Source organism: Tamandua tetradactyla, chromosome 22, assembly GCF_023851605.1.
Source record: "Tamandua tetradactyla isolate mTamTet1 chromosome 22, mTamTet1.pri, whole genome shotgun sequence".
Classification (NCBI taxonomy): Eukaryota; Metazoa; Chordata; class Mammalia; order Pilosa; family Myrmecophagidae; genus Tamandua; species Tamandua tetradactyla.
The window spans coordinates 7,737,536-7,753,620 of NC_135348.1; the positions used below are offsets into that span (position 1 = coordinate 7,737,536).

The 16,085-nt window shown below is 37.1% G+C and overlaps 1 protein-coding gene across 2 annotated transcripts in view; it reads right to left on the bottom strand.

Moving 5' to 3' along the window:
* Nucleotides 1-16,085, bottom strand: part of ETFDH (electron transfer flavoprotein dehydrogenase) — a 46,468-nt gene that overhangs the window by 10,995 nt on the left and 19,388 nt on the right. For both annotated transcript variants that reach the window (XM_077139671.1, XM_077139672.1), the window contains 3 exons: nt 8,044-8,121; nt 5,168-5,314; nt 3,812-3,952 (listed from right to left, as the gene is read on the bottom strand). In XM_077139671.1, the coding sequence (XP_076995786.1) occupies nt 3,812-3,952; nt 5,168-5,314; nt 8,044-8,121 (366 nt within the window). The remainder of the gene's footprint in view (nt 1-3,811; nt 3,953-5,167; nt 5,315-8,043; nt 8,122-16,085) is intronic.

The following is a 16,085-nucleotide window of genomic DNA, read 5'->3' on the forward strand; positions in this document are numbered from 1 at the left end:
CTGAATAAAATCTATTTGGAAAAGAAAGATTACTAATTAAACTGGCAAAGTTAATTCAGAACATATGAACATATCATTGTACTCTGGAAATCAAAGTGCAAATTAGAAGAATGTTTGTAGGTAAGCATCTTAGATTATGGTTCTACAAAAGGTGTTGTAATTATTTATTATTCATTTACCAGAACCAATTCTAGTAACAGAGAAGCAAAAATAAAGAAACAATGTAATCACACTCAGAAAAAAGGAAGACAAGAAATATAGAGGGTTACATTTACAAGGTATTATGAAAGTAGTGAAATTAATAACCAGTGCTTTTGCTCTGATAAGATTAGGTCACTAGAATAAGTAGACAAAGGTGATGTACTGAACACTGGCCAGGGGTTACAACTAAACAATAATGTATAAAGTTAACAATATATAGTATACAATGACCTAAAATATAAAGCTGTCACTAACTGTAAGTTACAGAAACTCATGTTTTAGTTTTTTCAATTTCTTGTACCATTCAAGATGTAATTTACTACTATGAGGTAGGTGGTCCTGAAAGGAGAAATTGCTGCAGTTTCAAAAAAGATAATGGTTCAAACCCAGTGCCAATTTCATTTTCAGTGGCAGCACACTATAATGGAAATGGGCTTTTCAAGGCAGATAGGCTCAGGTATCAATTCAGGCTTGTTCTAGTTTGCTAGCTGCCGGAATGCAATATACCAGAAACGGAATGGCTTTTAACAAGGGGAATTTAATGAGTTGCTAGTTTACAGTTCTAAGGCCGAGAATTAAAACAAGTCTATAGAAAAGTCCAATCAAAGGCATCCAGGGAAAGATACCTTGGTTCAAGAAGGCCGATGAAGTTCAGGGTTTCTCTCTCATCTGGAAAGGCACATGGCGAACACAGTCAGGGCTTCTCTCTCAGCTGGAAAGGCACATGGCAAACGCAGCGTCATCTGCTAGCTTACTCTCCTGGCTTCTGGTTTCATGAAGCTCCCCGGGAGGCGTTTCCCTTCTTCATCTCCAAAGGTCGCTGGCTGGTGGACTCTCTGCTTTGTAGTGTTGCAGCATTCTCTGCTCTCTCTGAGTCTCTCATTCTCCAAAATGTTTCCTCTTTTATAGGACTTCAGAAACTAATCAAGACCCACTCAGATGGGTGGAGACATGTCATCCCCTAATCCAGTTTAACAACCGTTCTTAACTAAATCTCATCAACCAGGGAGATGATCCCATCACAGTCCCAAATACACAGCATTGAATAGAGACTATTCTACCTTTAAGAAATGGGATTTATATTAAAACATGGCTTTTCTTAGGGGGCATATATCCTTTCAAACCAGCACATTCCACCCTCTGGCCCCTAAAAAAGACATGTTTTTCCCATATACAAAATACATTAATTTCATAACAATATCAGATATCCTTAAACCTTTCAATAGCAATACAATGAAGTACAAAATTGAAGACAGTATAAAATCTCATCAAGTCAGTTACAGGCATGGTCCGTCCTAAGGCAAAATTCTCTCCATTTGCTCTGGACCTTTGAAAACTCATAACAAATTATTTGCTGCCAACATACAAAGGAGGAACATTCGTAGGATACATATACACATTTCCATAGGGAGGAAGGAACACAGGGGTCACTGGACCCATACAGTTTCGAAAACCTGCAGGGCAAAGTCCATTAGTTTTCAAAGTCTGAGAGTCATTTATCCTCAGGGCTTTAGAAAGTGGCAGTCCCACCCTTTCCAAATGCCTACGCCTGCCTCTCTCTGAATGCAACCTTGGGGGATATTGGGGAGACCACCTTTCTCTCGGCTCCACCCTCTCCAAGCATTGGGGCCACACCCGGGCTCTCTGCCATCTCTGGGGCACACACTCAACCCCTCCATGTGGTGGCAGCCAGGCTCTCCCCACACCCCAAGGAACGTGCTTCACTCTCTCCAAGACCTGAGGCGGCATGACTCTCCCACTGCAATGAGGTGGAAGGCCCATTCTCTGCCTTTGGGGCAAACTCACCCTCTCCACGGGCTTGGGTGGGTCCACTCTCCTGGCCTGAGGCTTCTTGACTTCAGACCTCAGCCTCCACGGTTTTTCCTCTGAAATTATTTTTCCTCCAATGTGTCCCTTCTCTGAACCCCTCAGTCCAGACTGGCAGCGGCTCTGTTTATACAGGTCCCACAGCACTCTCGTTGGCTTTCTATGCAGTAGCCTTGGATCATGCCCATCAGACATAAGGAGTTTCCACAAATCTTTCCTGGATAACTCCATGTCCGATCCTGACTTTCTCTGAAATGGCTGGCTGGTTCCACATTTGGTTAAATCCACACTCAGGGCACTATACTCTGGAGTCTCCCTTTCTGTAGGCCCAGAATTTTCCAGGACCTCAATTTCTAGTTTCTTTTTACTCAAGAGTTCAGTTCTCAGCTTATCTCTTTCCTTTCGCATTTCACTATAAGCTGTGAGGAGAAACCAGGCTGCACTTTCAACACTTAATTTGGAGATCTCTTCTGCTAAATATCCAAGTTCATGGCTTTTAAAATCTACCTTCCAGCCAAAGCCACTAGTCAATTTTGCCAGATTATCTGCCATTTTAAAACAAGGATCGCCTTCCTTCCAGTTTTCAATAACACGTGCCTCATTTCTTTCTAAGGCCTCATCAGAGGTATCTTTAGAGTCCACATTTCTACCAACAGTCTTTCCAAAGCATTCTAGGCCTTCTCTATCAAGCTTTTCACAACTCTTCCAGAACCTTCCCCATATCCATTTAAAAAGCCATTTTAACATGTTTGGTATTTGCAAACTGCAGCAGCAGCACCCCACTCTCCGGTACCAAAATCTGTTCTAGTTTGCTAGCTGCCGGAATGCAATATACCAGAAACGGAATGGCTTTTAACAAGGGGAATTTAATGAGTTGCTAGTTTACAGTTCTAAGGCCGAGAATTAAAACAAGTCTATAGAAAAGTCCAATCAAAGGCATCCAGGGAAAGATACCTTGGTTCAAGAAGGCCGATGAAGTTCAGGGTTTCTCTCTCATCTGGAAAGGCACATGGCGAACACAGTCAGGGCTTCTCTCTCAGCTGGAAAGGCACATGGCAAACGCAGCGTCATCTGCTAGCTTACTCTCCTGGCTTCTGGTTTCATGAAGCTCCCCGGGAGGCGTTTCCCTTCTTCATCTCCAAAGGTCGCTGGCTGGTGGACTCTCTGCTTTGTAGTGTTGCAGCATTCTCTGCTCTCTCTGAGTCTCTCATTCTCCAAAATGTTTCCTCTTTTATAGGACTTCAGAAACTAATCAAGACCCACTCAGATGGGTGGAGACATGTCATCCCCTAATCCAGTTTAACAACCGTTCTTAACTAAATCTCATCAACCAGGGAGATGATCCCATCACAGTCCCAAATACACAGCATTGAATAGAGACTATTCTACCTTTAAGAAATGGGATTTATATTAAAACATGGCTTTTCTTAGGGGGCATATATCCTTTCAAACCAGCACAAGGCTTTATCATATAACATGTATATTTTCAGGAAAGTTATTTAACACGTTTGGACCTCAGTTTTCTTATCAGTAAAATAAGGATTTAATTCATTCAGAGAATGGTTATGAAACCTATGCATGTGGTAGCTACTATACTATTACTATAGCTCTGTGTGTTTAAGCAGACTAACGTCTATAATACCCATAAACATTTTATATTAATAACATTAAAATGTACATTTTAGATGAAAAGCATTTAATGTTCTCCAATTTTTAAAAAAGATTATGATGATGATCCTATGATTCTAACAGTAGAACATTCTGTAAGGGGGATATAACTTACCACAAATCCAAGAGCTACCATAGGTTCACCTTCGTTTAAATGATAGAGGAAAGACCCTCCATAAGTATGTCTGTCCAAGGGCCAACCAACACTGTGATCTACTCTTCCAGGTTTCCACTTCTTTTCATCAATAATCCATAACTTAAAAAAAAAAAAAAAAAGCCCTGGAGTATTATTTAAATTAAAAAAAAATTAAAAACACTTCTTTTTTGTTTTAGAGCAGTTCTAGGTTTACTGGCAAATTCTGAGGAGAGTACAGAGTTCCCACACATTTCCTCTTCCCTGTCTGAGTCGCCCCAATTTCTCCTATTTATTATTTTGTAATAGTGTGGTATGTTTGTTACAACTGATGAACCAATATAGATAGTATATTATTAATTATATTACATTAGGGTTTAATCTTTGTCTGGATAGTTCTATAGTTTTTAACAAATGCATGTCATGTATCCACTATTGCAGTGTCACAAAGAATAGTTTCACCGCCGTATTTAAATATTTCTATATCCCCACAGTACACAAAACTTGCCAAGTTTTGTCTTATTTATGAAAATTGCAAATGAAAAACAGTAATGGTGAAAAACACATGCAAAATATGCTTCAATTATCAAAGAAAGTTGATTTTCATCCTATTTTCAGACTTAAGTTTTAAATTTTGAACAATATCCATTGTTTCTAAAATTTTATTTAAAAAATGTCTCTGAAAATTAGGTAATATGTGTAATCTACAAAAACAATTAAGTCTTTATTCACAATACAATGAACTTAGTTATATATAGAATTCGAACGTTTCTGAGATTTAACCTAAAAGAATTTTAAAGAGAAGGGTTATAATGAAACTTTTACATCTTAAAAAACCCACGCTTTGGGAGAGATTAGAGAATGGATAAATTGAAAAATGGACAGAACTAATTAAAAATTTTAGGTTGTAATCAATATACTCCACCTGAGTGTATATTTTATAACCTAAATTATCTTCACACTATACCCTGAAGGAACAATTCTTTGAAGGATGTGGTCATTCTAGAAACAGCATTATGGATATAAGTCAAATCTTATTAGGACAGATGGCATTACAACGTTAAAAAAAAAATCAATGTTACAAATACATTTTCAAGTACAAAACTTACTTCAAGCAACATCTGATAAGACAATTCCTACATGCTGAAACAACTAAACAATAATGGAATTTGATCAGTAATATTTTCTAGCCCTTGAAAAACATTTCAAGTACTTGTGGTTGTAATGAACATTTCAAGACAATGAAAATATAAATGTTAAATCAATATCAAACTACAGAATAATACAAATGAAATTAAGCTTCTCAAAATTAAAACTGCACAAGCGAAACCTGGATACCTCTTTCAGTCCAATTCCATAGGTTTGGGGATCACAGTTGGCCCTCAAATCAAACTTCTTATAGAGTTGCTTAGCTAGATGTCCGTGGCAACCCTCTGCAAAAATTGTAACTTTGGCATGCAGTTCTAGTCCTCTTTCAAATGTTGTCTATAAAAGCAAAAGCATTTTCAAAATGTTAAATTACAATATTTGACAATTTACAAAATATTTACATTCAGGTCAGTTCTGAATTGAATTATGATTCAGGTATAGAAGAGACAATATTTGTACTAAAAGTACTATTGTCAATGGAATTGAATTTAAATTTTATATTATATCTTGTGCTTTTTGTTGCATTTATTTTCCTTTTCTCTTCAGAAGTATATGGTAGACTAGCTAAGTTTGTAAAAATTTAAAAAGCAAATAAAGGATGCTAAAAAATCCTCTACAAATGAATGTAAAGTAAAAAGTGAAAAGGCCATTTCCCCAATGTTTCTGATTTTCCAGCCTTATCATTTGAAGCAAATAACGCATTAATATAGCTTCCTTGTGAATCATTCTAGAAAATTTTCATGAATAAAAAACTATACAGAAACTATTTGTACCCTTCAACACAAACACAGTCATACTAAATATGCTCTTCAGCTACTTGCTTTTTTTATTTCAATTTTACTTGTTCCTTATTGTTGAACATATACTGTAAAACTGAAATATCCTTTCCTAGTATAAAAGAAGCTACAAGGAAAGCCTTTATTTTTATATATAAATGTGTATTTGGCATATGATAGGTATTAAAAAATACTACTGAATAAAAGAATACAGAATAATCAGTAAGGTCTCTTATTATATCTTTCCCGATATTTTTGTATTCATATATTTGTGCATATGTATGAATACAGACATTCACATAGAAAACTGGTTATAATGCACTGTTTCATAACTTTTCATTCTATAATGCAATGCGACATTTGCCTAAGGCAATATACACTAAATAAAACATTTATTTTTAATGCTTTCCTTTAATTCCTTTAATTAATTTCCTTTAATTCCTTTAATTTTTCAACAAGTTCCTAACAGCTGGACATTTAAATTGTTCCAGTGTTTCATTATTATAGGCATTATTTGGATTAATATCCTTGTTGCTAAATATTTTCACTCTCAGTGTATCTCATTATTAATTTAATTTAATGGATTTAATTTAATTACCAGGAGCTTGAACATCTTTCATATGTTTACTGACTAAAATATAATTTATAATTAAATTATTATAATATAGGAGAGAATAACCAACAGTATTCTTTTATCATTATGAGAGGATATTTGAAATAACACAGTTGTTCTTGAACCTGGCTGTGCATCAGAATTCCCTATGGACTTATTAAAAAAAAAACAAACAAAAGCACCTTCTTGGGCGCTACTGCAGGACATGTTGAGAATAAGACCTCACATGATCTAAACCAGAAGGGGCTGGAAGTAGATAGGAGTCAAAGCTTTGCTATTTTTTTCTATAGTAATGCAAAGTAGGAAAATCTGCTGGAGGAGACACTAGACTAGGCTCCTAATTCTCTTCAAGAGTGGCACAGAAGATAAACTGTCAGTCAGCAAATTTTAATTGAAGACCTATTAGGGACCTGGCTGTGTTAGGCAACAGAACTACCCTCCATGATCTCTGCCCTCATGGAATTTATAATATATGTGGAAAATCAGAAAACAAACAAACAACAAAAAAAAACTAAAGTTATTAATGGGACAAGAAAGGAGAAAGTAAAACTTAATCTTAACAAACATCTCCCAAACAAACTGGCCAGACGGAGCTCTCTTCCAGCTGCCCCAGGAAAACTGCCACTGGCACGCTGTTCTCTAGGACACCCAGGTACCACTGCTGCCGCTAATCAGGTGGGCTGTCTATTTTTCAAGAATCACTTGTGTTTGTTCCTAAATTGGTTAACACCAGTTTTACTCGGTAATTTCATATTACTAAATACTAGTAAACTGATAAAATATGATGCCATGATCTTTGTACGAGGCAAAACAAAGTTATTTATTTTAGACTGGGTGGCCATGGGAAGTTTCTCTGAAAAAGTGACAAAATGAAACCCAAAGAATGAAAACAAAGGCATGGGATAAGACAGGAGAAGTGGGGCATCTTGGCCCCATTTTACTCTAAAAGTAAAGTGATGCCAATGGAAAGTTTTAAGAAGAATTAGATTAGATAATCTACTTTACTGAGATGTCAATTTGTGGTTTGTTCTTGTTATGGGAAAGCAAGATAATTTTTCCTTCTTTTCAAGAAACCTAAGTAAGTGTCCACATCCTGAAGGCTTTTCTTTTGCAAATCAAACACAGAAGTTGTGAAAACTTGAAAGACACACTCCCATCCAGGCTTTTATTTTGAATGAGAGGAAGGCAATTAGTTTTACATTACCAAAAGATGTTAAAGTCAAGTGAAGGGTGCTATAGTATTTGCTTGCTGATAGGAATGGAAATGATTTTAATCCACATAAAGAAAATTGTGGCAGTAAAAGTGCAGTTGATTGACTGCATTAGTATGTGTGTTATGTCTTTTTAATTCTCCTTCGTATGGGCTGTAATATCTTAATGATTCCTCCATTAATTAATGTATTAAATAAAATTTTTACATGTTTATTTTACATTTGTATAAGAGCCATGTTTTTATCTTTTAAAAATTATTCTTAAACACATTATATCTACTTGCTGAAATCATATTTATTTCAAAGATGCTTCTATTTTTTTTAGCAATGAGAGAAAAATTTCACATAATTCTATTTTAACATCTACTTAATTAAAGTGCAGTTTGTAGCGAAACTAAACTACTGAATTTAAGTTGGTTTTCTTTTTTTCATTTGTCAGTTTCTGTCAAGCACATAAATGTTTACCTTTGGTGCACCATTCTTTTGTATCCCCACATCATTAGTAGCGATCCCTTTCACACTACCATCTTCATGAAAAAGGACCTAAAAAGACAAAAAATTATCATTGCAGGATTCACAATAAAACTGAAAAGAAATGAACAGCCTTAAGATTTTTCAAAAGTGAACATGTGCTCTCTGTTACCGAAAAAGAAAATGTTCAGGCAGAAAAGAGACATGTTTTTTAAGGTACTCCCTTCTACAGTATAAATGAACACAGTCCAAACAGTTGGAAATGATGAGGAAAAAAACAACAAACATATACCACAATCTCGATTTTCTAGTTTGCTAGCTGCCAGAATGCAACATACCTTTAGTTAATGTATAGTTTTTCAGAGGAAAGGCAGCTAACTTTCAACTGAGGTTCTTTCTTATGTGGGAAGGCACAGGGTGATCTCTGCTAGCCTTCTCTCTAGGCCTCTGGGTTCCAATAACTTTCCCCAGGGTTATTCCGTTCTGCATTTCCAAAGGCTTGGACTGAGCTGCGAGTTCCAAGATGAGGTATGCTGACCTGCTTTTGCTGTGCTATGTTGAGCTCTCTCTTTTAAGCACCAGCCAATTAAATCAAACATCATTCACTGCAGCAAGTACGCCTCCTAGCTGACTGCAGATGTAATCCTAGCTGACTGCAGATGAGCTTCATGTACCACTGGCTCATGTCCACAGCAACAGAACTAGGTACCTTCACTTAGCCAAGATGACACCTGAATCTAACTACCAAGGGAGAGGCTACTAGACTGGTAACCAAAGAAAGCAGTAAGAATAAAGAAGCAACTCTAAGGAGCTCTGACATGAAAAGAATGTATATAAAATCTGAAACTGGGGCCTGTAACATGAAGAAAATGGGTGTGGATGGAAAGAGAACAGTGTCAGTAAAGTTGGTGCTCCAAATGAGCAAAGACCCAAAACACAAATACACAAAACAACAAAAGAAAAAACAAAAGAGAAAGAGGCTAAAGACAGCCCAAAGGTGACTAAAGATATTTTTGGAGTAAGAAGGAAGGGGAAAATAGGTATTATAATTCTGATACCAAGAATTTCGTAATCTTGGGCTTCCGGAGAAGATGGCGGCTTAGTAAGACGCGCGGATCTTAGTTTCTCCTCCAGGACAGCTACTAGGGGAGTAGAAACGATACAGAACAGCTCCCAAAGCCACGACAGAGATAAAGACAGCGTACCCCATCCTGGAACAGCTGGCTGGCTGAGAGAACCCGCTCTGGTGAGATCACCGAGGGGCGCGGGCTTCATCGGGCGGGGCGGCAAGCGGCCGGAGTCACTCCCTTTCCCCTTCCCAGGCCGGCTGGGAGAACTGGACAGGCGGTCCCCTCAAACCGCAGCGGCTGGCGCCCACACCACACGCAGCCCCCCGGACCAACTGAGAGAATTGGATCAGAAATCCCCAGGCCGCGGAGAACGGCGACGGGGGGGAGGGGGCCCTTCCAAACCCGTGACTCCCCGGGAACGTGCACTCTCCCGGGCGGCCCGCTGCGGCTGGCGCCCTCCCGCCAAGCTTGACGCCCCGGGCCGACTAGGAAATTCGGACGGGCGCTTTCCCGGGCTGCAGCGGCCAGCGACCCTCCCTGCGTTCGGACCCCGGGCCAGCTGGCACTCTTCCAAGCCGCTTCGGCTAGCGAACCTCCCGGACGGCGAGAGTTTTCCAAAGTTAAAGGACCCACAGCACCTTTTACTGGTGGGACCCGCAGAAAAACGTGTGCCCTGAGCGTCACCTACTGGGCAGGATAAGAAAAACAGAACCCAGAGATTTCACAGAAAAATCTTACAACCTTGTTGGGTCCGACACCCAGGGAAATCTGACTAAATGCCCAGATGCCAGCAGCAGAAGATAACTGTCCATGCTCAGAAGATTGAGAATATGGCCCAGTCAAAGGAACAAACCAATAGTTCAAATGAGATACAAGAGCTGAGACAACTAATGCTGAATATACGAACAGAAATGGAAAACCTCTTCAAAAATGAAATTGATAAATTGAGGGAGGACACGAAGAGGACATGGGCTGAACATAAAGAAGAAATAGAAAAACTGAAAAAACAAATCACAGAACTTATGGAAGTGAAGGATAAAGTAGAAAAGATGGAAAAAACAATGGATACCTACAATGATAGATTTAAAGAGACAGAAGATAGAATTAGTGATTTGGAGGATGGAACATCTGAATTCCAAAAAGAAACAGACACTATCGGGAAAAGAATGGAAAAATTTGAACAGGGTATCAGGGAACTCAAGGACAATATGAAGTGCACAAATATACGTGTTGTGGGTGTCCCAGAAGGAGAAGAGAAGGGAAAAGGAGGAGAAAAACTAATGGAAGAAATTATCACTGAAAATTTCCCAACTCTTATGAAAGACCTAAAATTACAGATCCAAGAAGTGCAGCGCACCCCAAAGAGATTAGACCCAAATAGGCGTTCTCCAAGACACTTACTAGTTAGAAAGTCAGAGGTCAAAGAGAAAGAGAGGATCTTAAAAGCAGCAAGAGAAAAACAATCCATCACATACAAGGGAAACCCAATAAGACTATGTGTAGACTTCTCAGCAGAAACCATGGAAGCTAGAAGACAGTGGGATGATATATTTAAATTACTAAAAGAGAAAAACTGCCAACCAAGACTCCTATATCCAGCAAAATTATCCTTCAAAAATGAGGGAGAAATTAAAACATTCTCAGACGAAAAGTCACTGAGAGAATTTGTGACCAAGAGACCAGCTCTGCAAGAAATACTAAAGGGAGCACTAGAGTCAGATACAAAAAGGCAGAAGAGAGAGGTATGGAGAAGAGTGTAGAAAGAAGGAAAGTCAGATATGATATATATAATACAAAAGGCAAAATGTTAGAGGAAAATATTATCCAAACAGTAATAACACTAAATGTTAATGGACTGAATTCCCCAATCAAAAGACATAGATTGGCAGAATGGATTAAAAAATAGGATCCTTCTATATGCTGTCTACAGGAAACACATCTTAGACCCAAAGATAAACATAGGTTGAAAGTGAAAGGTTGGGAAAAGATATTTCATGCAAATAACAACCAGAAAAGAGCAGGAGTAGCTATACTAATATCCAACAAATTAGACTTCAAATGTAAAACAGTTAAAAGAGACTAAGAAGGACACTATCTACTAATAAAAGAAACAATTAAACAAGAAGACATAACAATCATAAATATTTACGCACCGAACCAGAATGCCCCAAAATACGTGAGGAATACACTGCAAACACTGAAAAGGAAAATAGACTCATATACCATAATAGTTGGAGACTTCAATTCACCACTCTCATCAATGGACAGAACATCTAGACAGAGGATCAATAAAGAAATAGAGAATCTGAATATTACTATAAATGAGCTAGACTTAACAGACTTTTATAGGACATTACATCCCACAACAGCAGGATACACCTTTTTCTCAAGTGCTCATGGATCATTCTCAAAGATAGACCATATGCTGGGTCACAAAGCAAGTCTTAACAAATTTAAAAAGATTGAAATCATACACAACACTTTCTCAGATCATAAAGGAATGAAGTTGGAAATCAATAATAGGTGGAGTGCCAGAAAATTCACAAATACGTGGAGGCTCAACAACATACTCCTAAACAACGAGTGGGTCAAAGAAGAAATTGCTAGAGAAATTAGTAAATACCTCGAGGCGAATGAAAATGAAAACACAACATATCAAAACTTATGGGACGCAGCAAAGGCAGTGCTAAGAGGGAAATTTATTGCCCTAAATGCCTATATCAGAAAAGAAGAAAAGGCAAAAATTCAGGAATTAACTATCCATTTGGAAGAACTGGAGAAAGAACAGCAAACTAATCCCAAAGCAAGCAAAAGGAAAGAAATAACAAAGATTAGAGCAGAAATAAATGAAATTGAAAACATGAAAACAACAGAGAAAATCAATAAGGCCAGAAGTTGGTTCTATGAGAAAATCAATAAGATTGATGGGCCCTTAGCAAGATTGACAAAAAGAAGAAGAGAGAGGATGCAAATAAATAAGATCAGAAATGGAAGAGGAGACATAACTACTGACCTCACAGAAATAAAGGAGGTAATAACAGGATACTATGAATAACTTTACGCTAATAAATACAACAATTTAGAGGAAATGGACGGGTTCCTGGAAAGACATGAACAACCAACTTTGACTCAAGAAGACATAGATGACCTCAACAAACCAATCACAAGTAAAGAAATTGAATCAGTCATTCAAAAGCTTCCTGAAAAGAAAAGTCCAGGACCAGACGGCTTCACATCTGAATTCTATCAAACATTCCAGAGAATTAGTACCGACTCTTCTCAAACTCTTCAAAAAAATCAAAGTGGAGGGAAAACTACCTAATTCATTCTATGAAGCCAACATCACCCTCATACCAAAACCAGGCAAAGATATTACAAAAAAAGAAAACTACAGGCCAATCTCTCTAATGAATATAGATGCAAAAATCCTCAATAAAATTCTAGCAAATCGTATCCAACAACACATTAAAAGAATTATACATCATGACCAAGTAGGATTCATCCCAGGTATGCAAGGATGGTTCAACATAAGAAAATCAATTAATGTAATACACCATATCAACAAATCAAAGCAGAAAAATCACATGATCATCTCAATTGATGCAGAGAAGGCATTCGACAAGATTCAACATCCTTTCCTGTTGAAAACACTTCAAAAGATAGGAATACAAGGGAACTTCCTTAAAATGATAGAGGGAATATATGAAAAACCCACAGCTAATATCATCCTCAATGGGGAAAAATTGAAAACTTTCCCCCTAAGATCAGGAACAAGACAAGGATGTCCACTATCACCACTATTATTCAACATTGTGTTGGAGGTTCTAGCCAGAGCAATTAGACAAGAAAAAGAAATACAAGGCATCAAAATTGGAAAGGAAGAAGTAAAACTATCACTGTTTGCAGAAGATATGATACTATACGTCGAAAACCCGGAAAAATCCACAACAAAACTACTAGAGCTAATAAATGAGTACAGCAAAGTAGCAGGTTACAAGATCAACATTCAAAAATCTGTAGCATTTCTATACACTAGCAATGAACAAGCGGAGGGGGAAATCAAGAAACGAATCCCATTTATAATTCCAACTAAAAGAATAAAATACCTAGGAATAAATTTAACTAAAGAGACAAAAAACCTATATAAAGAAAACTACAAAAAACTGCTAAAAGAAATCACAGAAGACCTAAATAGATGGAAGGGCATACCGTGTTCATGGATTGGAAGACTAAATATAGTTAAGATGTCAATCCTACCTAAATTGATCTACAGATTCAATGCAATACCAATCAAAATCCCAACAACTTATTTTTCAGAAATAGAAAAACCAATAAGCAAATTTATCTGGAAGGGCAGGGTGCCCCGAATTGCTAAAAGCATCTTGAGGAAAAAAAACAAAGCTGGAGGTCTTGCACTGCCTGACTTTAAGGCATATTATGAAGCCACAGTGGTCAAAACAGCATGGTATTGGCATAAAGATAGATATATCGACCAATGGAATCGAATAGAGTGCTCAGATATAGACCCTCTCATCTATGGACATTTGATCTTTGATAAGGCAGTCAAGCCAACTCACCTGGGACAGAACAGTCTCTTCAACAAATGGTGCCTAGAGAACTGGATATCCATATGCAAAAGAATGAAAGAAGACCCATATCTCACACCCTACACAAAAGTTAACTCAAAATGGATCAAAGATCTAAACATTAGGTCTAAGACCATAAAACAGTTAGAGGAAAATGTAGGGAGATATCTTATGAATCTTACAATTGGAGGCAGTTTTATGGACCTGAAACCTAAAGCAAGAGCACTGAAGAAGGAAATAAATACATGGGAACTCCTCAAAATTAAACACTTTTGTGCATCAAAGAACTTCATCAAGAAAGTAGAAAGACAGCCTACACAATGGGAATCAATATTTGGAAACGACCTATCAGATAAAGGTCTAGTATCCAGAATGTATAATGAGATTGTTCAACTCAACAACAAAAAGACAGCCAACCCAATTACAAAATGGGAAAAAGACTTGAATAGACACTTCTCAGAGGAGGAAATACAAATGGCCAAAAGGCACATGAAGAGATGCTCAATGTCCCCGGCCATTAGAGAAATGCAAATCAAAACCACAATGAGATATCATCTCACACCCACCAGAATGGCCATTATCAACAAAACAGAAAATGACAAGTGCTGGAGAGGATGCGGTGAAAGAGGCACACTTATCCACTGTTGGTGGGAATGTCAAATGGTGCAACCACTGTGGAAGGCAGTTTGGCGGTTCCTCAAAAAGCTGAATATAGAATTGCCATACGACCCAGCAATACCATTGCTGGGAATCTACTCAAAGGAATTAAGGGCAAAAACTCAAACGGACATTTGCACACCAATGTTTATAGCAGCGTTATTTACTATTGCAAAGAGATGGAAACAGCCAAAATGTCCCTCAACAGACGAGTGGCTAAACAAACTGTGGTATATACATACGATGGAATATTATGCAGCTTTAAGACAGAATAAACATATGAAGTATGTAATAACATGGATGGACCTAGAGAACATTATGCTGAGTGAGTCTAGCCAAAAACTAAAAGACAAATAGTGTATGGTCCCAATGATGTGAATCGACACTCGAGAATAAACTTGGAATATGTCATTGGTAACAGAGTCCAGCAGGAGTTAGAAACAGGGTAAGATAATGGGTAATTGGAGCTGATGGGATACAGACTGTGCAATAGGACTAGATACAAAAACTCAAAAATGGACAGCACAATAATACCTAATTGTAAAGTAATCATGCTAAAACACTGAATGAAGCTGCATCCGAGCTATAGGTTTTTGTTTTGTTTTGTTTTGTTCTTACTATTATTACTTTTATTTTTTTTCTCTATATTAACATTCTATATCTTTTTCGGTTATATTGCTAGTTCTTCTAAACCGATGCAAATGTACTAAGAAACGATGATCATGCATCTATGTGATGATGTTAAGAATTACTGATTGCATATGTAGAATGGTATGATTTCTAAAAAAAAAAAAATGGACAGCACAATACTACCTAATTGTAATGTAATTATGTTAAAACACTGAATGAAGCTGCATCTGAGCTATAGTTGTTGTTTTTTTTCTTATATATTTTTGTATTTTTTATTTTTATTTTTTCTCTATCATTTTATTTCTTTTTCTGTTGTCTTGCTATTTCTTTTTCTAAATCGATGCATATGTACTAAGAAATGATGATCATACATCTATGTGATGATATTAAGAATTACTGATTGCATATGTAGAATGGAATGATTTCTAAATGTTGTGTTAATTTTTTTTAATTAATAAAAAAAAAAAAGAATTTCGTAATCTTGACTTGGTTTCTGATTCCTCTCTGGAGAAAAGTGCTCTTTGTGAAGAAGTATTCTGGAATCACATGAGACTATAAGAAAGCATGAGTGGCGAAGTGCAACAAATATTAGCAGAAGTAGAATTGAAGTCTGTCTCAAAGTATACCAAGAAACTGGTAAGCAGATCATTAATCTATTGATGATGATCTTTAAGAACTGAGGAAAAGAGGAAAGGTATAAGAGACTACAAATATATGTATGTGTGTGTGTGTACGTCCATACTTCAAAAGTCAAAATCATGGATTCCAAAACCACCCATCTGTGACTCTGAGATTGATCCCAGTCAAGAACGTCTTACCAGGAGGGAGAAAAGTAAAATTTCATACTTCAGTCTCAAAAAAACCCAAATACTTACATATAAGGGCTATGAAAAAACAGGAATTTTTAGTAGCAGCAAGTAAAATATAGGACCCTATGTGTTTTATTTGACTTATAGGGGAATACTATAAAGGTAAATACAAATTTTAAAAAATTTAAATTTTCCCTGGTACCAAGAGAGAAAGAGAACTTTCCAAATCCCTTTCCTTTCAGTATTTCCTTTAGAAAACTTGTAAATCTCTTCTCTGTCTTTTT